Source organism: Squalius cephalus, assembly GCF_949319135.1.
Source record: "Squalius cephalus genome assembly, chromosome: 15".
In the NCBI taxonomy this organism is placed as follows: Eukaryota; Metazoa; Chordata; class Actinopteri; order Cypriniformes; family Leuciscidae; genus Squalius; species Squalius cephalus.
Window position 1 is genome coordinate 19,419,613 of NC_137136.1, and position 23,533 is coordinate 19,443,145.

Here is a 23,533-nt window from a genome sequence, read left to right on the forward strand (position 1 = left end):
AGTACCCTGGCATAGACTTTCCCAGGGAGGCTGAGAAGTGTGATCCCCCTATAGTTGGAGCACACCCTCCGATCCCCCTTCTTGAAAAGAGGGACCACCACCCCGGTCTGCCAGTCCAAAGGTACTGTCCCCGACCGCCACGCGATGTTGCAGAGGCGTGTCAGCCAAGACAGCCCCACAACATCCAGAGACTTGAGGTACTCAGGGCGGATCTCATCCACCCCCGGTGCCTTGCCACCGAGGAGTTTCTTGACTACCTCGGTGACTTCAGCCCGGGTGATGGACGAGTCCGCCTCCGAGCCCTCAGCCTCTGCTTCCTCAATGGAAGACGTGATGGCGGGATTGACGGCGGGATTGAGGAGATCCTCGAAGTATTCCTTCCACCGTCCGGTGATATCCCCAGTCGAGGTCAACAGCTGCCCACCTCCACTGTAAACAGCATTGGTAGGGCACTGCTTCCCCCTCCTGAGGCGCCGGACGGTTTGCCAGAATCTCTTCGAGGCCGAACGATAGTCCTTCTCCATGGCCTCACCGAACTCCTCCCAGGCCCGAGTTTTTGCCTCCACAACCACCCGGGCTGCAGTCCGCTTGGCCCGTCGGTACCCATCAGCTGCCTCAGGAGTCCCACAAGCCAGCCAGGCCCGGTAGGACTCCTTCTTCAGCTTGACGGCATCCCTTACTTCCGGTGTCCACCACCGGGTTCGGGGATTGCCGCCTCGACAGGCACCGGAGACCTTACGGCCACAGCTCCGAGTGGCTGCGTTGACAATGGAGGTGGAGAACATGGTCCACTCGGACTCAATATCTCCAGACTCCCTCGGGATCTGGTCGAAGCTCTGCCGGAGGTGGGAATTGAAGATCTCTCTGACAGGGGATTCGGCCAAGCGTTCCCAACAGACCCTCACAGTACGTTTGGGTCTGCCGAGTCTGTCCAGCTTCCTCCCCCGCCATCGGATCCAACTCACCACCAGGTGGTAACATGCTTTCATTTTGAGTTTTTTAACCTTTTTGGCTTTTGCAGTTGTGTCACTGTATTTTCACAGTATGCAGGTGCTGAACATACAGACATTCAATAGGCCTAGCCTACTGTACAATATTCAGTACAATATACTTGCAGTACATACAGTATACAATTGATTCACCTTACTAAGTTGTGATTACTATACTTTTTTACGTAATTGCAAAATGTGTTTACTTTGTTACAATATACTTTTTTTCTGTAACTGCATGCATTGGATTCTGTATTCTCCATTTTTTGATGTAGTGTCTAATGAATGATCTGTTGTGTTTATAATATTGACTCGCTGTGTGTATGATCTGAAGGCATTGTTTGATTTTGAGCACAGATAAAATGGTTTTGAGGCAATTGTTTGATTTGCCAGTAGAGTCAGATGTTCTCTGAATGTGGTTTGAAAATTTGGTTTTGTGTTTAAGGTTTTGAGAAAGTGAGTGATGGTTTCAACAAATGTGTTTTAGCAATTCAGAAAAACTGTAATGTCATAATCTCGATTTTTAAATTCATAATTTTAAAATTCTAATCTCATAATTTTGATTCAATGTCTTAATTTCGACTTGTCATGATTTCGATTTATTAAGTAAAAATATTTATGAGTTAGTAGGCTATGTCACAATTTTGATTTTTTTTTCTTTTTCTTATGTGGCAGAAACGGGCTTCCATAAACTTCCCATCTTCCTTGTGTGTTTTGGAGCTTCTGGAATTTACGAGGGTCTGAATAATATTGGTTGGTTTGTGCCAGTAAGAGGTATAAAAAACCTAAAATATAGCATTTGTTATATTTAGTAAAACAAGTAGGCTACCTTAGGCCCACCCAATAGCAAGAGTGAATCAGTAATATAAAATAATTTATTTTAATTGAATAAAGCTATTTAATTTGGGGATGTTACCTGACTGAAGTGATTCATTTCGCTCTTCCATGATCAAAAACGTTTCGGTTACTAACGTAACCTCTGTTCTCTCTAGAAGAGGGAACGAGTATTGCGTAGTTACTACGCTACGGGAAAGCCTTTCTTTCTCGAGATACTGAAGCCAAAAATTATCCTTAATTTTTATAATCTTGTCAACGCAGTGCGGCAGCCTGCAGACCTAGGGCAGGCTTACTAGCGTGCCCATTGGCTGCCCTGCGGCAACTGCAGCAGCCTACCGCTGAGCCCTTGGCGTGACGTCACGACCAATGAGCGCGCTTGGCGCGCTTAATGCGTCACAGCCCGCGAAAAGGGGTGTGGCTTAGCGTATAAAAGCGGGGCTCGGAGGCTGCTTCTCTGGTTTCTGTCGCATGAAGCGAATGAGCTCGTGGCGCGAGCACGGCGGGCTACGCAATACTCGTTCCCTCTTCTAGAGAGAACAGAGGTTACGTTAGTAACCGAAACGTTCTCTTACGAGAGGTTCTCTCGTATTGCGTAGTTACTACGCTACGGGAACACCCTTGTCAACGCCGTGCGCGCCCAGCATCCACTGAATGAGTCCCAGGGAGAGCCCGGGGAACGTGATAGCAGAGAGCCGGGCGGCCCACAGAGGGCTAGCGCCGTACATAAGCACACACTAGGGGGTTAGGAGCGGCACGGCCGGTCCGAACTGACAATTCCCTGTATAGTGCAGCTCAATCAGTAGAGCTAAATCACACAACGTAGCCCGCGCACAGATAGTGGGCTGGCATACGCGAGACTTAGACTGATAACACTTTCGCCTGCAAGGCGGGAACATCCAGGTTGTAAAACCTAACAAATGTGGAGGGGGAGGCCCAGCCTGCCGCTGCACAAATGTCATGAATGGGAATCCCGCTGGACCACGCCCACAACAAGGCCATGCCTCTGGTGGAGTGAGCTTGAATGCCCAATGGGCACTGCAGGTCTTTAGACGCATAAGCAGCAGCAATAGCGTCCACTATCCATCTGGACAGGCTGTGTTTCGAGGCGGCGAGACCCTTGGTGCGCCCGCCAAACGAAACAAAGAGCTGTTCCACCACTCGTTTGACTGAAGACAGTGCTATCAGAAAAACGGTTTTGAGCGTGAGGTATTTCATATCCACAGTTTCCAAGGGTTCGAAGGGATGCGCTTTCAGGGCCTCCAAGACCAGTGAAAGATCCCACATAGGAACCGAGGGGGGTCGCGGGGGGTTCATCCTCCTGGCTCCTCTAAGGAAGCGGATGACGAACTCGTTCCTTCCTAATGCGCGGCCCAGCTCTGAACAGAGAGCGCTGAAATGGCCGTGACATAGACTTTGAGCGTGGAGGGGGACCTGCCCGCGTCCAGTAACTCTTGAAGGAAACACAGTACTCGCGATACCCCACATGTCTGTGGATCGAGCCCCTTAGCAGTGCACCATCTGTTAAACACTGACCATTTCGACATGTAGAGCCGCCTCGTAGAGGGGGCTCTAGATTGTATGATCGTGTTCATGACCCCGTCTGGCAGATCAGCGTGTAATCGTTGAGGCTTCACGCATGCAGAGACAGCGCTCTGGATGGGGATGCCATATCGAGCCGCGGGCTTGAGAGAGAAGGTCTCTCTTCACCGGTATCGGCCAGGGGGCTGAGTCTGCCAGCTGTATTAGATCCGGGAACCAAGCTTGGTTCTCCCAGTATGGGGCTAAGAGGAGCACTGTGTGGCGCGCTTCCCTGATTCTCTTGATGACCTGAGGCAGCAGAGAGACCGGGGGAAAAGCATACAGCGGGCCGCTGGGCCAGGTCTGGGCCAGCGCGTCCTCGTTCTTCGAGAAGAACTCTGGGCAATGAGCGTTGTCTTTTGACGCAAAAAGGTCGACTTTCGCTTTGCCGAAACGGCGCCACAGTGACTGGACTGTTTGGGGGTGTAGAGACCACTCCCCAGGGGGAACGTTGTCCCTGGACAGTCTGTCGGGGCCCTCGTTCAGGTGGCCAGGCACATGCGCGGCTCTCAGCGAGCGCAGAGTGCTGAGCCCACACGAGGAGGCGTTCCGCCAGGGTGCAGAGCGTCTTTGATCTGACACCGCCCTGGCGATTCACATAGGCCACTACCGATGTATTGTCCGTGCGGACTAGAACATGGTGACCGTGGAGGAATGGGAGGAAGTGTTTGAGCGCTTTCTCGACCGCGAGCATCTCTAGACAGTTTATGTGTAGGAGATTCTCCTGGTCTGACCAGCGGCCATAGACCGGTCTGCCTTCGAAGAGCGCTCCCCAACCTAGGTTGGAAGCATCTGTCGAGACAACTTTCCGGTGTGAAATCACTCCCATAGTCACTCCTGTGTGATACCATTCGGCTGCCAGCCAGGGCTGCAGGGCTGAAATGCAGCTCTGATTCACTTTGACTCGCAAGCCGCCGGCCGCCCAGGCTCGGTGGGGCACGCGCGCTTTCAGCCAGCGTTGAAGCGGGCGCATGCGCAGTAAGCCCAGCTGGAGCGCTGCTGCAGCTGAGGCAATATGCCCCAGGATACGCTGGAATGTCCTCAGCGGAACCCGGCTGCCTATTTGGAGGGATGCGGCGAGGAGGCGGATGCGGCGCGCGCGCTGCTCCGACAGTCTGGCCGTCATAGCCACCGAGTCCAGTTCTATTCCAAGAAGGAAATTGACTGACGGGGCGATAGCGAGCTCTTGGTCCAGTGACCGAGAGACCCAGATCCTCCAGATGGCTGAGAAGCGCTGTTCTGTGAGACACAAGTTCCGTCTCTGACAGCGCTAGAATAAGCCAATCGTCCAGATAATTCAGTATTCGCATTCCCTGTTTTCTCAGGGGAGCGAGAGCCGTGTCCATGCATTTCGTAATGTACGGGGTGCCAAAGACAGGCCGAAGGGCAGGATTGTGTACTGATATACTCGACCGTTGAAGGCGAATCTCAAGAATGGCCTGTGACGGGGAGTTATCTGGATCTGAAAATATGCGTCTTTTAGATCGAGAGAGATAAACCAGTCTCCTGGGCGAATCTGCGCGAGGATTTTTCTGGTTGTGATCATTTTGAACGGCCGTCTCATGAGGGCTTTGTTCAGATGTCTCCGATCTAAAATAGGTCTTAACGCTCCGTCCTTCTTGGGTACGAGGAAGTAGCGGCTGTAAAAGCTCGACTCGCTCAGAGAAGGATGAACCTGTTCTATAGCCCTTTTGCGCAGCAGCTTCGCTATTTCAGCTTGAAGCAGGTGCGCAGCTTCTGAACTCACTTTCGTCTCCGTCTGTGCTAGAAAGCGCGGAGGGCGACGAGCGAATTGAAGCGAATAGCCGTGTTTTATAGTACTCAGCACCCATTCTGACGCGCCCTGAATAGCTTCCCATGCTTCCGCATGCATAGCTAGGGGTCGAATGGTCTCTGGGTTCAGATCGCCGCGCTGCGCGGGATTGGGGAACCTGTATCAGAGAGGATGGAGCGGCGTGCGCGCCGCTGGTGCTCGAACACGGGGGCTGGTAAACAGTATTGGCCGGCTGTACAGCGTTCGGTAGCTCGGTCCCAGAGGATGGAGCGCGATTTGCTGACAAACACCCCTGGCGCGAAAGCGGCGTGGGGATTGTAATGTCTAAAAGTGAGTGCGCGTGCACGTGAGCGGGCGCAGAGTTTACACTTATGACACGGCCAGTGTTTGGGAGCTTAGAGGGTGTGCGACCCGAGGTAACTGAATGGCAGAGCGAGCAGCGGGTAGGTGTGAGCACAAAGTTGTGGGCACATTTACTACACTTAGTACTCGAGCGGCTTGTGTCCGCTTTATGAGAGAGCGCTCTATGCGCGTTACCATGGGGACCATGTTTGTGTGAAGCAGTGAGCACATGGGAGTGGGCACATTTTCTACACTTATGACACCTTCGGCCAGAGCCGGAATGTTTGTGAGCTTTAGAGGATCTGCAACCCGGGGTAACTGTGTGATAGAGCGGGCAGCAGCTAGGTGTGAGCACAGAGTTGTGGGCACATTTACTACACTTAGTACTCAAGCGGCATGTGTCCGCTTTATGAGAGTGCGCTCTGTGAGCGTTACCGGGGAGACCGTGTTTTGTGTGTAGCAGTGAGCACATGGGAGTGGGCACATTTTCTACACTTGTAACACCATCGGCGTTATAGAGCAAATGCTTTGATGGCTCATATGTTTAGACGCTCATAAATACTCAAGCACCATCCTGTGAGATGCGGGTTCGCTTTCTGTATGTAAGAAAGCTGGCCGCGAGCTCGGAGAAGCCAGCAGAAAAAAATATTTTTCTGCCGCCAGAGCCGGATTTGAACACGGTTCTCCAGTGCAGAAGCGTAATATTCTGCCACTGAGCCACAGGGGCACACATGAGCTTCCAGTTGGTGCGAGCATATGACCGAGCGTCGTGTTTCGGCGTTTGTTTGCAGGCGCGCGTGTATTAAAACAGGCCCGTTTACTGCAGCATTAGTATTTCCAGCCGCCTGAACTTAGAGGGGACTGAGAAATATTTATCCCGTGAGATGCGGGTTTGCTTTCTGTATGTAAGAAAGCTGGCCGCGAGCTCGGAGAAGCAAGCAGAAAAAAAAAAAAGTTTTTCTGCTGCCAGAGCCGGATTCGAACACGGGTCTCTGGTGCGGAAGCCTAATGTTCTGCCACTGAGCCACAGGGGCACACATGAGCTTCCGGTCAGTGCGAGCATATGACCGAGCGTCGTGTTTCGTTTCGGCGTTTGTTTGCAGGCGCGCGTGTATTAAGACAGGCCCGTTTACTGCAGTATTAGTATTTCCAGCCGCCTGAACTTAGAGGGGACTGAGAAATATGTATTCCGTGAGATGCGGGTTTGCTTTCTGTATGTAAGAAAGCTGGCCGCGAACTCGGAGAAGCAAGCAGAAAAAAATTTTTCTGCTGCCAGAGCCGGATTCGAACACGGATCTCTGGTGCGGAAGCCTAATGTTCTGCCACTGAGCCACAGGGGCACACATGAGCTTCCAGTCAGTGCGAGCATATGACCGAGCGTTTGTTTGCAGGCGCGCGTGTATTAAAACGGGCTCGTTTACTGCAGTATTAGTATTTCCAGCCGCCTGAACTTAGAGGGGACTGAGAAATATGCGAGGATTGGAGGAAGTCCGGCCTAAGCGGGACGAAATCACTCTCTCTTCCTCCTTTCGCCGGTGCTCGTGACGTCCGCTCTGATATCCCTTGAGAACGGCGCAGTTGCGCGGCTCGAACAAAGGGAGAGAGAGCGGGAAGATGTCATTATGTGCTGTGACATCGTTTGTTTGCAGGCGTGCGTGTATAACAACAGGCTCGTTTACTGCAATATAGATATTTCTAGTCGCCTGAGCTAGGAGGGGACTGAGAAATGTGTGAGAAACGGAGGTGGCCGGAGAGTGACGCGCGCGACCGAGGCGCGGGGTAGCTTTCTTATAACGTAAAGGAAGCCAGCCCGTGACCGTCTACTTCTGACATCCCTTGTGAGCGGCGCCTTGCGCGGCTCGAACAGAGGGGGAGAGGGCGTGCGTCATCCGGGGGGGGGGGGGGGGGGGGGGGGGTAGCTTCCTTGTAACGTAAAGGAAGCTATAGCCCGTGACCGTCCGTTCTGACATCCCTTGTGAGCGGCGCCGTTTGCGCGGCTTGACAGAGGGGAGTAACCAGCTGGTCTGCTTCACCCCCTGATGCGACGGCAGTGCGGGCAGAGGCCGGCCGCTGCGCGTCGGTGAAGGGCGGGGGAGAAGGAGAGAGCGAGGCTCGCGGGAGGGGCTCCGGCGAGCGCTCAGCTATAACCACCGGCTCGGAAGGCCTTTGAGAGCGGCGTTTTTTCTTACGCGGCCCGGAAGAGGCAGCCGGAGAAGGTGGAGGATCGTGAAACATGGCGAGTCGAGCCCGCAGGGTCGACATCGGCAAGTCCTCACACTGTTCGCAGCCGCCCGTGAAGGGCGCGGGCTGCGTGGTCGAAACCCAGGCAGAGAGCGCAGATCACGTGGCGGTCTCCGTCGCTGAGCGCGGCTCTGCACGAGCCACAGGATGAGCGAGGCATTTGCAACAACGCCTCGCGCTCTTTTAGATGCAAAGTGTGTCGCGGGGCGAACACACAAACACATACAACACAGAGCAGTAAAAGGATATATTCGCCGGATAGCGAAGCAGGCAGGGAAAGCTGAAGGCGGCGAAGGCGGCCGGCGTCCTCAGGCTGAGATCCTCGGCGTGCTGGTCGCTTGTTTCGACGGCGGCTTCCTCAGAGAGCAGCGATGCGTAGAGCTTCGCTGAAAAGACAGAAATCAGAGAAGCAGCCTCCGAGCCCCGCTTTTATACGCTAAGCCACACCCCTTTTCGCGGGCTGTGACGCATTAAGCGCGCCAAGCGCGCTCATTGGTCGTGACGTCACGCCAAGGGCTCAGCGGTAGGCTGCTGCAGTTGCCGCAGGGCAGCCAATGGGCACGCTAGTAAGCCTGCCCTAGGTCTGCAGGCTGCCGCACTGCGTTGACAAGATTATAAAAATTAAGGATAATTTTTGGCTTCAGTATCTCGAGAAAGAAAGGCTTTCCCGTAGCGTAGTAACTACGCAATACGAGAGAACCTCTCGTAAGAGAACATGACTCCTGTTAATATCCAGCGCTAGGTGGCGCAGTGAACTCTCTGCATTCTTGAACTGCCGTTTATCATTAACTGAAAACTAATGTAAATAGTTCAGATGATTTGAGCTGCAGATCCTGACAGATGAGAGTTCGATCACGATGGTTTCTAATCGTTTGTACTGGACGCTGTGGATGTTGTCTTGTTTTGGTGAGACTTTTTATAACTTAAAACCATGTATTGAATATCTATAAAATAACTAGTTACTTCTATTTTAATTATGAGGTCATTACAGAAAAATGTCTGCCTTCTACTGAAATTGTTCTACAAATAAAAAAATCACTACAGTAGTTGTAGTAGGCTAGATAACTGCAGAACAAACAAATTTAAGTATACATTTAGTGCGATTTTAACTTTCTTTTCATTTCTTTCTTTCATAAAACACAGGACAATATTTCGGTCAAGATCTGCAGTTTCCTGAGTCGGCTAATGGAGCAGTGGGAGAAAGCGTGGTGCTCGCCCCTGTTAACCCACCCTCCACATCCATTCAATTGACTCAATGTTTTTTTAATACAACAACAACTATAATAACAGTATCGTCTGATGCAACTATAGTAAACCGCGCATATGAAGGCAGAGTTAGTTTTGACATGAACACACTCGCTCTGGAGCTGCAGAATCTGAGACTAAATGATTCTGGAATATACAGACTGACTCTATCACCTGATGCTGGAGGATCACTTACAGGAGAAACTTCACTACAAGTGTTCGGTGAGTGTGTTGCTAAAATGTGGTTCAGCTTTTAAGCATAAACTATATTGGCCTAAAAGATGATGATATGAACCGAATTTAATAAATATGTGAAAGGGAAAAGAGTTAGCCTACATGGTCTATTTTGTCAATGTAACATGCTGTAAATTAAACAGAAATGTGGATGTGTAAAATAATAAGATTGTTTCTGTAATCTAGACATGCAAGGTGTTAATTTGGGCACTCTTGTGTCCCAGGGATTTTTTTTATTATTATTATCATTTTAAATGATTAAAACCACACATAGTATTTAAACTTAAAATTGTTATGGAAATCACATTAAATTTAGAAATGTGTTATAATCTAATTTTAAATACCTTTTAGGCAATATTGTTTTATTGTTTATTAAATCTTGTCCAATACCTAAAATTTCAAGCTCATATCTATGACAATTTTAATAAAACATATGAATTATTACAAACCTATGAAGACCTAAACAGTGAAACATAAACCTTTTTGATTTAAATTAATATGTTTCATAAATTAATACTTTCCTTCAGTTGTGGCATTATTTTCATTTCAGCAGTTTTACTCCTGATAAAATAGTGTTCAAAGTCTGAGGGTCCTGTTGGAGGGGTCTTGTTGACCATGGGGCGCACACATTTAAGCACAAATAACCCTTTTTTTCATTGTTGATGGGCCTTTTCTAATGCTCTGGACGACGGTGCCTTGAAACATAAAGCCTCCCTGGCCCCTGGTCAAGGGCCCCTGAGCATTGGCTCCATTGGCCTGGTCAAATACATCCCTGACACATTTAATACCCTAGGCTAATGTGAATTTCCAACATTGATAATAAATCAGCATATTAGTAGTGTATGTTGGTACAAAAGATTTCTATTTTAAATAATTGCTGTTCTTTTTTTCTTCTTCTTTTAACTCAGAATCCTGAAAAAGTCTCAAAGGTTATAAGTATAACAAAATAGAAAACCATTATTTTAAATTGTAGTAATATTTCACAATATTACTGTATTTTTTCTGTATTTTTTATCAAATAGATGCAACCTTGATAAGCATATATATATATATATATATATATATGCCATTTTTTTTACATTTGAGCCCCTGAGGAACTCTCTGCACGTCCCTGGTAAACAGCATTTCATTTCAGTTAATGTTAATTTCAACATTTACATATTTAAAAAGTAAAATTGTATTTGCTAACATTAAGTTAATGCACTGTGAACTAACTTGAACAAACAATGAACAGCTGTATTTAAACTAATGTTAACAAAGATTAATAAATACTGTAACAAATGTATTGCTCATTGTTAGTTCATGTTAATTAATATATGAACTAATAAATGAGACCTTATTGAAAAGTGTTACCGTTATTTTAGTACTTCAATTTAAACTAAATGAAAATGAGAAATATTGCCTATGAAACAAGTTAAAATAATTTGATGTATGTTATTGTTTATTCAAGTAGCCTAATGAAAATGTTATATGGTTTTAGGTTTAGATTTTAATTAGCAATAAGTGCTCACTAAACGTGAAAGACTAATTTTAGATCCAGTGTATTTGTTCTTTCTCTCTTGTTTACACAGATAAAATATCTAATGTCAGGCTTATTGGTCCAGAAGAATCATTAATAGAGGGCGACTCATCTGCTAACATCACCTCTGAGGGAACTGGCAGCGTCACCTCTGTGGAGTGGATGAAAGATAACAGTCCTCTGTCTCCTAGCAACCGCATCATCTTCTATTCTGATAACAGATCAGTGTCCATCAGTCCAGTGCAGAGATCAGACAGTGGGGAATATCAGTGTACTTATAGAAACCCTGTCAGCTCTGAGACGGCGAAACACAGCCTGATCATCAACTGTGAGTGTTAAACATTTAAACACCAAGATGATGAGCTTAAACCTGATGAAATGTAGACAGTGCTCAGTTTGTCCCTCTGACAGTGAGTCTCTTGTGTTTGTTCTAGATGGACCAGAAAATGTTTCTATTGAGGGTCAGAAAGTGGTGGGTTTAGGGGTTCGAGTGTCTCTGTCTTGCTCTGCAAATTCTGAACCTTCTGCCTCATTCATCTGGAGGATTAATGGAACAGACACCAGTGTGACCACACACACTTTCACCATAGAGAAGACTGACTTCACACACAGTGGAGATTACGAATGCACTGCCTCGAATAGTGTCACGAAGAGAAGTGCTTCACAGAGACATGCTTTACTAGTTAAAGGTAAGCAGTTAAAGCTAACCTGAAACTTGTAAACATATGATAAGCAATGCCCTCACTTTAATGTACCACTTCATTTACCACTTATTTAAAACTGTTTAAAATAAAAACTACATATAAATAAATTGGCTGCTGTTTTAGCTGGTGTTTTAAATTACTTTTACATTTTTGATGAAGGATAAAGTATTGTGTGCAGCACATGATCTTCGTCTGTTGTTTCTTGTGTCTTTACTATAGTAGCTGGAGGAGGAGGAGGAGGAGGACTGACAACAGGAGCGATAGTTGGGATTGTCATTGGTGTTTTAGTGGCAGTTGCAGGCATTTGTGGTCTTATTTTCTATTTAATAAAAACCAAGAAAATGTGAGTAATTTTAAAATCACATCACAGTTTTAACACATTTATTTTAGAGAATTTTGTCAGTGAGTTTCTTTGTCACAACTTGTGTCTTGGTCATTAATAATCTTTTTAAATCAAAGTCCTAATGATCAAAATCCCATTTTTATATGATACTATACTATATCAAGAACAGTCATTACAGTAATTTTCCCTTAAAACATGTTAATATTTTAGTGGTATTTCATAAATAATAACAAAATGACTATGGTCTCAGTGGAAACTATAACTGTCATGCTGCCTTTTTGTGAGACAGAAATGTGGTAAAGAAAAACAACTTTTAACAAATTGTATTTATCTTTACACTACAGCCCAAAAATAAATGAACAACAAAAAGGACAAGCAAGTGGAGGTATGTTTGTTATTTATTCTTCATAATACCAACATCCCAGACAGCAACATAGTGTCGGCCCCGTTCCGGGCTAGATCTGGATTCAGCGTGTACCATATGCGGGACGGATCTGGGCTGACACTGTGTTGCTGTCTGGGATGAGTATGATCTGATTGAAACAGCACAACTGTCTTCCCCAGTTGTAACAAGATTGACTGATAATGACCTGTAAAAGATTTCAGTATCAAACTCACTGAGTGTTTCTTTCTTTAAAAAGCAGCGCAAAACATACAGGAGCCTGTGAGTGACTTTTATTTTCTACTCAGCACAACACTTTTTATGCAGTACAGTCATTATGATTGGCATTACCACTGTTTAATAGTGGGCTTTATGTTTCACCATTTAAATATCAGCAACATACTTTTACTTCATGTGACATCATCATTGTATATGACATTGTAATGTAAGAAAAACAAATTAATTTGTTTTTAATTTGCTGTTTGTAGCACTATGAAAGAACCCTTGATTTCCAGATGACTAGTGGAGATGGAAATATGAGTGAAAGGGATTTATATGTGAATCAAAGTCAAAGTGAAAATAATGACTATGAAAATGTAAAACATGGGTTTTCAAACAGACCAAGGGCTCCTACACCTCCACCAGGTGAGCAGTTTCATAATATTTATATCCATTCTGTCCCATTTTATACTTCATATGTGTGCTTTGGCTACATCACAAAATAAGAGCTATTTATTCTGTCCTGCAGTCACAGACATTCAGTAAATCATTAGATTCTTTTATTTTATTACATTTGTTACATTCAGGTATCAAACACTCTTCCTGTGCTCCAGCGAGGAAGTGAAGACACTGAAACATCTACTGTACACTGCAGTGTTGTATCTTCCTGCATACTACACATTTCACACAGTTTGTGTTGTTACATATGTATAGAGTATTTGTATTAAAATGTTTATTTGCAGGTCCATGTGAAATCTGACCACACAAAACATAGCAGATTTAACATTTGATTATATTTTCATTTACCAATATAAGAATGTGGTTCATTCAGCTTTAACACATTTCACCATCATAAAATCCATTTCGATTTTCTCCCAACATCAGTGTAGAAACTAACAAACATGCACATGATCACGGTCCTGCTAATGTGTAACTTATCTGCAATATTTGAGCAGTCTGTACTCAATATTCATTTAAATGTTTTCACTATTCCAGTTCATACTGATTTCTTCTGCAAATGTGTTTGTCAAATGATGTTTTATATTTGTATGCTAATATTTATCTACTGTTGATCACACAGATACAGTTTTTTTTTTAAATTGCTTACACAAGTGGTACTTGAGTGAAACCATTTACTCATGTACACATGATTTGTTCACTTAGAAATCAAAACTCATTGTTTTGAGAAAGAAATCATTTATTTTTTACCCCCTGCTTTTCTGTTTAAATATACATAATTTGTTCACTTAGAAATCAAAATTCAGTGTTCTGAGAAACATACATTTTCCACCCTATTGCATTTCTGTTTGTTTTGTATATAATAAATATGCAAGTCATCCTAATTTCTATAGTGCTTTACTATACAGATCGTTTCAAAGCAGTTTCACAATAGTAACAAATGAAAAGCAGCCAAAAGTGTCATTATTCAGCTCAAGTCAGTTGATTCAGTTCAGTTACTGTAAATAACTGTAAACTACAACAATTGTGCATACATACTGTATGTACAGTATTTGTGCACATTTGTTTGATTGTTATGACAAACTCCTGTGCACTTCACTGCACACTGAACAAGCAAAATACACAAGATAGTAGTGTTTTACATTTTTAACATCTGTGTGTAGTTTGACGTGTACAGTATATGACTAATCGTTTGTGTGTAGTTACTATGCAAAAAGAAGTGTTTGTTTTTGCAAGAAATGTGTGACGTTTTGCATGTTATGTGTATGTTCTGTGGTTTTGTGTAGAATTTCAAGAAATGGAGCCCATAGTTTCAGAAATTGTGTGTAAGCAATTTTAAAAAACACTAAAACTGTCTCTCAGAATTCATAAGAAAAAGTCATACTCATTCTTTTGTGCACTAGGCAAATCAAATAAATTTACATTTATGACTAAATTCCCCTTTAGACCTGAACACAACATCACTTGGAAAAGAAACAAGGAAGTGATAAGTTTTGGTAAGGAAATGTATAGCTTTCTTTCATTTATATGGGAGTGATCTTGTTGTTTTATATTTCATTCATATTTTTCAAATAATTCAACTACTGTTTTGTTATTTTATGTGTAAAATGATAGCTGATCTATTTTCTTGTTTATTCTACTTTCTTGTTCTAGTTTTCAGCTCTTTTATATACATGTTTTTCTTTACGACTTACAACTAACATGCAGCTGATAAGGAAATAGTTAAACTTTAACTTTGATTGTGTTGTTTTGTGAGGATGAGTGAAGTTTGTTCATTATAAATGAACTCTAAACCAGCTGCAGGGTAACAAACATATCAAATGTCCACCTTTATCAGTAAACACATCACACTCTGTGGTACACATTGCATATAATGTGTATACAATCATTTAACAATTGGAAGTAATCTAAGGTTTAGTGCATTCTGAAGATTTACTGTACCAGTTCTCATTGTGGATGTGGGATACCACTCACTTGTGTATCACAATGTGAAATCAACCACCAGTAATGAGTTGGCAGTAACCAAAAAAGCAATTACAGGAGGCATTTTGCATACAGTAATGTCAAATCTAAAAATGTGGTCTGTAAAAGTGGTACATGGGACCATAGAAACCGTTCTGTTAAAGAATGATGATCCATCCATAATGTAGTCCGACTGGGTCATGTTCTATGGTAATTGGTGTCAATATTGAACAATATCCTGAAACTTTCATGATCTATACATGGAATTTTGTTAATCAATTTCCATAAGAACAATGCATCAAGAGTTATGCAGTTACTTATCATTTTGAACAGTTGTATCAATTGATAGTTAGACCATTGTAATGAAATGAATACATCTCATCTCAGATGTAATGTGTGAGTTGCATTTTGAAATGGTAATATTTTGATGTTAAAGGGATAGTTCACCCAAAAATGAAAATTAGCCCATGATTTACTCACCCTGAAGCCACCTATAGGTGTATATGACATTCTTCTTTCAGACGAATACAATCAGAGTTACGTACCTTTCTCATCACCCCCAATTTTGGCAAGTGATGCATACATGACATATCCAAAATAAAAAGGTTGCTGCTCATAAGTCATTCTGAATAGACACATAACCAGCATATATTTAGAAAGCCAACCCTTGAGAGTTTACAGTTCAAGACTCAAAATTAACCAGACTGTTATTAATATTGAGATATATAAGCTCAAACCTAAAAACAAAAACAAATATTAAGAATATATTTATTAAATGTATAAAAATATTATGTGAATTTAGGATAGCAACTTATAACCACAACTAAAGTGTAGCCACAATTGTGGTCATGCTTCATTTCAAATCTGAGGATGATATCTCTAAAATTATGCATTTTATGAAGCCTATTGTGAGACCATGTCAGGGGAGGATTTTTAGAATTTTCAAAGAAGGCTAACAAGATTCTCATCAAATATTTTATTGCCCTGCAAACACCCATTTACAGTCTCTGACTAATGTCTGGCGAGGAGAACTGGCCCCATTCATGTTCTATTCATTTAAATCGACCAACCTTTCACACCTCTGCCGGTATGAGACTTAATCTTCATTATTCTTTTATCCTTATTCTTTTGTTTGAATTCAGCCATTATAGCCTTTCTTCTGGCATAATGCTTGGCCATTTACACGTTCTGTCATCCCACTAAACATGATCCAACTATTAACTTAAGTCTTGTTAGAAAACAAACAACAAAAAACTATTATTGGAACTTTTAAATGCGAATTATTTTTGAAAAATGATCGTATGGAATAGAAAGCTCCTGCAGCAGGTGCATTAGCACAACAAGTAGCCTCAAGCTACATGACACAATTTAATTTATTAATATTACACTTTTATTTAAAGCTCACTTTAAAACACCATCGAGTATTTGTATCATATTCCGGTCGCGGTTTAAAATGGTTTCAAGTCATAAAAAGATTTTGAATTATGTTATATTTAGCATTTTAGATGACGCTATGGGCTATCCTTACCTAGCATATGCATTCTGTAAACATTCTTTATTCACATGAAAACCCCAAATCGCACGAAAATCACACACAAAACACAAATACTTAAATCGTGCATTTATTAGCTTCTTGTTTCAAGTGAAGAGATGTCACTTTCGCTTTGTTATCACGGATGTCCAGAATGAGGAAGTGTAGACAGGACGCGTCATGCAGAAGAGGTCACGCTGAAACACGTGAGATGATTGACAGCTGTACAGCGAATGATATAGCTTCGAAGTCAAATCTGATGCAAATCAGGAAGAGAAGATAAACATCTAGCTCCGTTAGCTGCTTCTTATACTGTCTATGTAGCTGTTTGAGCACTTCAGATCGCATAATTCAGTGAAAAATTAATAGATTTTTTATTCTGTATGACGAAAATATTTTACTAACATGTGATTATTAATCATTATTTCTCCAAATATGCGCACTATTGGACTAATAACCCTGGCGGATGCTGTTTATTATATGTATTGAGCACAAATAAACCGGAGAAGACGAGAATGAATGTTGTGTGAGTGAGGATTTCATTACAGATTAATTATTTTGCACTCCTGGCATAAATTAAGAAATTAATGGTCACTGCAAACCAGTTAAATCATAAACAGTGGTCAAATATCGAAGCTGGAGTCTTAAACCTTCCTTATGATGCTGAGTTTGTCCAGATCAAGTAAGAGAGTGTGATGTTTTATTATGTTTTGTTATGTAGTACATATGAAAGCGCTATATAAATGCCTCATTCTATTCTATTCTATTCTATGTTTTGAACAACAAAAATCCGGGATCACCAGTGATCCCATGACGAGCAAAGGGTTAAAAATTGTCCTGGCTCTTCCAAGCTTTATAGTGGGAGTCAATGGGTTTATTTAGAAGTCCATCAAAGCGCATCCATCCGTGATAAAAGTGCTCCACACGGCTCCGGGGGGTTAATAAAGGTCTTCTTCACTTCTTTTAAGTGTAACAGTTATATATGTAACAGAAAAACTTCAAGACTCACTTTTAATGTTGAGGTCCTAATATGTATCTTGTGACCGCTTTCGTTGACAGACCAGAAAGATAACCTAAAAGAATATTACAATTTAAATACTTTAATGTAGAAGGAGTGTCATGTAATTTTCTTATGCTGTATTTGTTCATTAATTCTTATGCCTGTTTGACCGTGCTCAAAGAGTATAGTCTTCGTCTAAAAACTGTACAAAGAAACAAGATGTAAACGGTGTCATCTGCTAGTGGGGAAAAAATCATTTACAATCAAGATTACAAACTTTTACAATAGATCAGACGAGAGGGTTTCTGCACTGAAAAAAATTTGGAGTTGGATTTACTTGAAAAAAGCTAGGCAACTTTTTTCACTCAGAAAATGCTAGTAAATTTACAAAGATTTCCCAATAAAAACCCAAACATATTTATCAGTAGCTTTAATTAGAAATCTTTAAGTTAAATTTACTTGGAATATGGAATTAAGTAAACTTTACTTAACCTAGTTAAGTGAAAGTAACAAAGAAAATAAGTAATTTTAACTTGGCTAGTAAAAGGTTGATTAATATTGATTTAGTTGAAAATTCCTTTGCATTACATTTCACTCAAATAATAATATTGAATTATACCAGTCATTTATAGTATGTGCTTTACTTACACTGTAAAAAAAATCCGTAAAAATACGGTACAATGTACCATATTATTTTGAAGGAATTTTCCAAGTGGTACTCGATGCAGAGCCAAATGGGAGGAGCTAGAGCTCCAGCTCCTCCCCTCGCTGGATTTAGTGGGAGGGGCCGCGCATGCGCAGGTTAACTTTCTCGCTATCAAAGAGTTACGTCACGATCTTTTCCCGCAGCGTTGCATTCCGGGAAGGCGCCGCCATTTTAGGTGGTAACTCTATCAGTTGCCATGGTTACTTCTACAGTGAGGCCAAGATAAATAGCAAAAGAGAGAGAAAAGATCAGCTTGATATGCGTTTGCATTTTAGCGATATGCCACAGTTTCTTGGGAAGATATGGAGAAGGAAAAAGCTTAAAGAAATGGCCTATCACGTTAATGACGTAGCCTACGACATTGCCAGAATGTACGATCTGTCCGCACACAGCAGGTCCAAAATGCACATCCAATATCAGATTTATTTCCACATATAAATAAACCCCAGGCAAAATTAATCAGTGAGGCCCTATTTTTAAATATATTTTATATAGTCCTATAATGTTTTTATATAATATATTAAAATGTATATTTGTTAATAGGCTATCTTCATTGCCTAGATATAATTAAACAAAAACACATCTAACAGAGCATAACCTGAGTTGTTCATTTTTTACAATATGTTCTTATTTATTTTTTTATTTATTTATTTTTTCATTAACGAAATGTCAATCTTCGTCTTTATAACAGAATACAAAAATCTTCAGCCAATTAGGCTACATCATGTATAACGGATTATCACCTTATAAACAGTCCTTTGTGGAATAAGGCCTAATGCTATATAGAAATAGCATAGCCTATGGTTATAGCATCTTAATTTAAACTTTATTTTGGTATTAGGTTATTAAAATGCTAACTCGTCTATCTAATGTAAAGAGCTGGATACTAGGCTACTTAAATAGGCCTTATGTCATTAAATGTAGGCCATCTACGATAGACTAAATATTTTTAACGTTAGTCATTCATTTAAGCAATGACTAATATCGCACGTTAATCAATCCTGTGTGCAGTTCAAGCATCAAGCACCGGCAAAAGTAGGCTAATGATAATAAATGTGTCTAAAAAAAATAAAGCATTTTCATTATATATTAATAGGCTGTGTACAGTATAACACTGAACAACTCAACAGAAATCAGATGATTTAGATTAATTCACAAATAACACACACGTAAATGCGGTGGACAAAAAATAAATAGGGGTGCACTATCTAAGCTTTCACCAGGGTTGCCAACTCTCACGCATCTGGCGTGACAGTAGCCGCGTTTCCATTACAGATTTGCGCAAATGTTTTGCGCTATTATCTAAATATCGATAAAAAACTATTGCGAAATGACGGCGTTTCCATTAACCGATGTTATGCGACTAAAACGTCCTTTTTTCTCTCGCGATAAGTCATTCCAAAAATCACGGCAACGGACGTTATAATACGGAATATAATATCAAAGCCACCGCATAGACATTATTATTATTAATGGAAGGAGACTTGGCGTGTTATCCAAGCATTAATAGCAGGGAAAGACCCTTATAATGCGAACGACACATATAGGCTAGCCTAAGGAGTTTCTGGGTGTTTCGCCATAATTTCTGCTCCGAGGTTTTGATTGTGGCATTTCTTTGAGATTTAGAATCCAGTATTCCTATATAGGCTAATTATTGTTTCTTTTATGAATTTAATAAAGAACTATGTCTCGTATTCTGTCCAAACGATCCATGTAGGCTACTTTTGTGTCCATTCGTTCCTTTTTTAACCCGTAATTGAAAAAACGAAAAATGAACGGTTGTTGTCTTTTTAAAACGCTAAGTTGAACACCAACATTTTTATTTGAACTGGCTACACCAGCTGCTGCGCAAAAAAGTATATATCGACGAATTTTCACATTTTTGTTTATGACTTTTTGCCACTTTATTTAACATTTAAAATATTCACAAATTAATATGGAAAACATGTCGATTTTACTGGTTATCTAAGGCCAAATTTTCAATTTTTTTCCCGGAGTGCTGAATGAGCCATTAATATTATCAATAAACTATTGTTTTGGCTAAAATCACATCTCCATCTCCGCTGTTTAGCAGATGCGCCTTTAGAGAGAAATGCACCTAAGAAGGTATTAGCTTTCGATTCGAATTTGTTCGTTTTAAAGTGGACATTTCAAGCTTTAGCCTACATAGGCTATATTTTGTTTCAGTTCTCGCGCTCCAGTTTACGGAGATCATGAAAGTGCGTCTGATTGTTTTATTTTATTTTACAAAAGCACAACGTTTTATTGTTATTGTGAGTTTACACGAATAAAAGTAGTAGAGAATAATGTATTATTATTTTCTGTATGACCAGAAATTATAGAGTATTTTAAGCTGTTTCCACTGTTGATAGAAAAATGCAAGTGTTCGCACCCGCGCCTCCGTGCCATGTAGTGCCCGCTCCACACTCAGCTTTGTTCCTTTTTTGCATAAAAGCGTCTTCTTAATATAGCCTATTAAATGTTATAATAAAATAATATAAAATTATTATTATTTGCGTAGCTATACATGGACCTCAAACACACCGCGTCTTCTAAGTCAGGTGACTGTAAATGCGCAAAAACTGTTTCCATTGCAATTTTGCGAAATATTCCTTTTTCGAATCGCCTGAAAAACCACCTCATGCGAGCGTAAAAACTTTTTTGCGAAAAACGGGAGTTTTTGCGAAATTGACGTGTTTCCATTGTGCGTATTTTCAATTCGCAATTTCAATTTGCGCAATTTGAAGGATAATGGAAACGCGGCTACTCACGCATTCAGCCTCAATCTCACGCTCTCACGCTTAACAAAGAAATCTCACGCTAAATTAGACATTCTTCTGTGCTGTATTTTTTTTCACTCGTGTGCACTAAATTTCAGAATTACTATAAACAATTCAGGCTCTTAACTACTGGATGGACCACTATTTATGGCGCAAATTAGTTAAAATCTCCCGGAATCTAGAGCGAGCACGCATGCGAGACAGACGGCGTACGGCAGCGTTGAGCATTGTAGCCAATCACTGACATGTCTGTTGAACGCATTGGCCAATCAGAGGCGTTTAAATGAGTCGCTGTCCTGAAGATGTGTTTTGCGCGAGCTCACCGAGTTCTACACTTTCGCAAACCTGTCATTATTATTGCCTATAAACTTAAGATGCAAATAAAAGATTCACTGCAATGTATTTGATATTCTTGATGCTGTTCTTATGCGCTCCATTACGCACCGCTCTGTTTGGTGTTAGGATGACTAAAAGTTCAGCGGTCTAGCTCTTCAATGTCAGAATGATTAAGAAGTGAACGAATGCCTGGCAAAATGTAAGTGGAAAACATTTAATATTTGACTGTTTTACAATAGAAATGTTCAACTACCGACAGTATCCGGTGACGCGAATTACTCAACTTTTTTTATTTATTTACTAAATTTAGCCTTTTTGAATTGAAAATATGCTATAATTTCTTTGATTCATTTAGAGAGAATGCATGCATAATTAAAAATAAAATATTATTTGCAAATAGTTACAATTATTTCACTAATACAATAAGCTTTTTTTTCTTTATTCCCTTAAATCGCTTTTATAATTAATTCCTTTAAATAAAAATACCCCAAAAAATACCCCCCCCCCCCCCCCCCCCACTCCGAAGTCTCACTCCGAGCTAAACTCGAAAGTTGGCAACCCTGTTTCACATTGCCTTTTAAGTCTAGTAATTTAGATAATAATAGCAGACGCTTTTGTCCAAAGCAGCTTTAAAAGTGAGGAAAACAACGAAACCGTTATAAAGATAAAATAATACATAGATAAAAAGTTTCAACCGTTTTTAGAAACACACACACACACACACACACACACACACACACACACACAGTGTGAGCAATGTTCTTATTAGGTGTTTACGCGTTTAGTCACAGAAACGATAAATATTTAATCATAATCACGACAAATATTAGAGAAAAATACAATATGATGTATGCATCAAAACAAACTTGTCCTTCCATCACGGTTGAACTCGCACTAGATCCAGCAACAGTGAGCTAGAGCTCTAGCTCCTCCCATTTGACGCTGCAGCGAATCCCCGCTCACTAAATTTAGCAAGGTGGAGCTGGAGCTCCAGCGAGGGGAGGAGCTGGAGCTCTAGCTCCTCCCATTTGGCTCTGCATCGAGCACCATCTCGAATTTTCCGTATTTGTCTTTTACAGGTCTTTTACCCGTATTTTGAATTACGAGTTGCATTGTGGGAACCATAACCTGATCGGCGCGAAAAGTTTGAGATGCAAAGCGCCATTACACACGCAGATGATAGCTGCCAAAGTTTCTTTATAAAGTCGGATTTCGGATGTGTGGAAGCCATTCTGACACTTCTGTGGTAAAAACCGAACATTATATTTAACTATATGTCAAATAAGCTGTTTACGTAATGTTATTTAGTTGAAATCTGGCTTGTTAGGCAAATGAATGTCGGAGCCGTCGCGTTTATCATTTTATGCATATCGTCGTCACACATTGAAAGATTTAGTTAACACTCGTGGAAGTTCCCTTATTGTATGTTATAGTGTCCTCGTTGTAACTGGTTTATTGACTTTTATTTGTCCGTGCGGCGCGCATCCGTTAACCAGTTATGATAAAGACGTGCAGTAAGTTAACTTATGTTTTTGAAGCAGTTGAATGCCTTCATACAAAAGCTAACGTTACCAGAGGAAACGTCAAGAAAAGGAAAAGCCATTCAAGACTTAACGTTAGTTGATTTAAAAGGCATGAACTTGAAGATACATCATGATACGTGAAGATGCAGTAACGTTAACTTACAGCTGGATCAAGGAAAACAAACCACCTTTTCTGCCAGATGAGGTAAGTTAACGTTAATGTTATGTTTAGGCTACGTTAGACTTTTTGTTGTCTTGTTTTAGACGACACACGGACACATATTATATGACTTTAAACCCCAAATAATGACATTGAAAGATTAATTTACACTTAACACGACTGCTATTATCACCTAATAGCAGTCGTGTTAAGTGTAAATTAATCTTTCAATGTCATTATTTTGGGTTTAAAGTCATATAATATGTGTATATAACTGGTATTATTACCTACTTCTGCCTGTAACGTTAGTCATTAGTTTATTTGTGTTTCTGTTGTTGCATGATGATACAGTACAACGTGAAGAGAGACTGTATGTGAAGATGCAGTTCAGCTGGATCAAGGAAAGCACCTCCACCTTTTCTGCCAAATGAGGTAACTTAAAGTTATGTTTATGTTAGACTTTTTATTGTCTTGATTTTGTTTTAGACGACATGCTTGACTTTAAAGACCAAATAATAACCTTGAAATATTAATTTACATTTAACATGACTGCTATTATTTATATCTTTACCAGCTCCCTCCTCATTAGTTTGTTACTTTGTTTCATAGTGTTTCTGTTTTTTTCTCATCTATTGACAGGACTTTACTGCTGTACTGTGCATCCCAAGC

General features: G+C 41.4%; 1 protein-coding gene and 1 long non-coding RNA gene across 3 annotated transcripts in view; both read left to right on the plus strand.

Annotated features, from left to right (window-relative positions):
- The window catches only part of LOC307172417 (cell adhesion molecule CEACAM6-like), a 68,507-nt gene extending 53,532 nt beyond the window's left edge, over positions 1–14,975 (plus strand). The window contains exons 5-9 of one of the 2 annotated variants that reach the window (XM_079894789.1): positions 11,686–11,806; positions 12,151–12,191; positions 12,448–12,470; positions 12,677–12,833; positions 12,995–14,975. In XM_079894789.1, the coding sequence (XP_079750915.1) occupies positions 11,686–11,806; positions 12,151–12,191; positions 12,448–12,470; positions 12,677–12,833; positions 12,995–13,032 (380 nt within the window). In that variant the 3' untranslated portion in view covers positions 13,033–14,975. The remainder of the gene's footprint in view (positions 1–11,685; positions 11,807–12,150; positions 12,192–12,447; positions 12,471–12,676; positions 12,834–12,994) is intronic. The other variant, XM_079894790.1, reaches the window with a different exon arrangement.
- Positions 14,976–22,875: 7,900 nt separating this feature from the next.
- Positions 22,876–23,533, plus strand: LOC307172763. Its single transcript, XR_013823764.1, has 3 exons — positions 22,876–22,909; positions 23,216–23,296; positions 23,504–23,533. It is a non-coding gene; the product is annotated as an uncharacterized lncRNA (long non-coding RNA).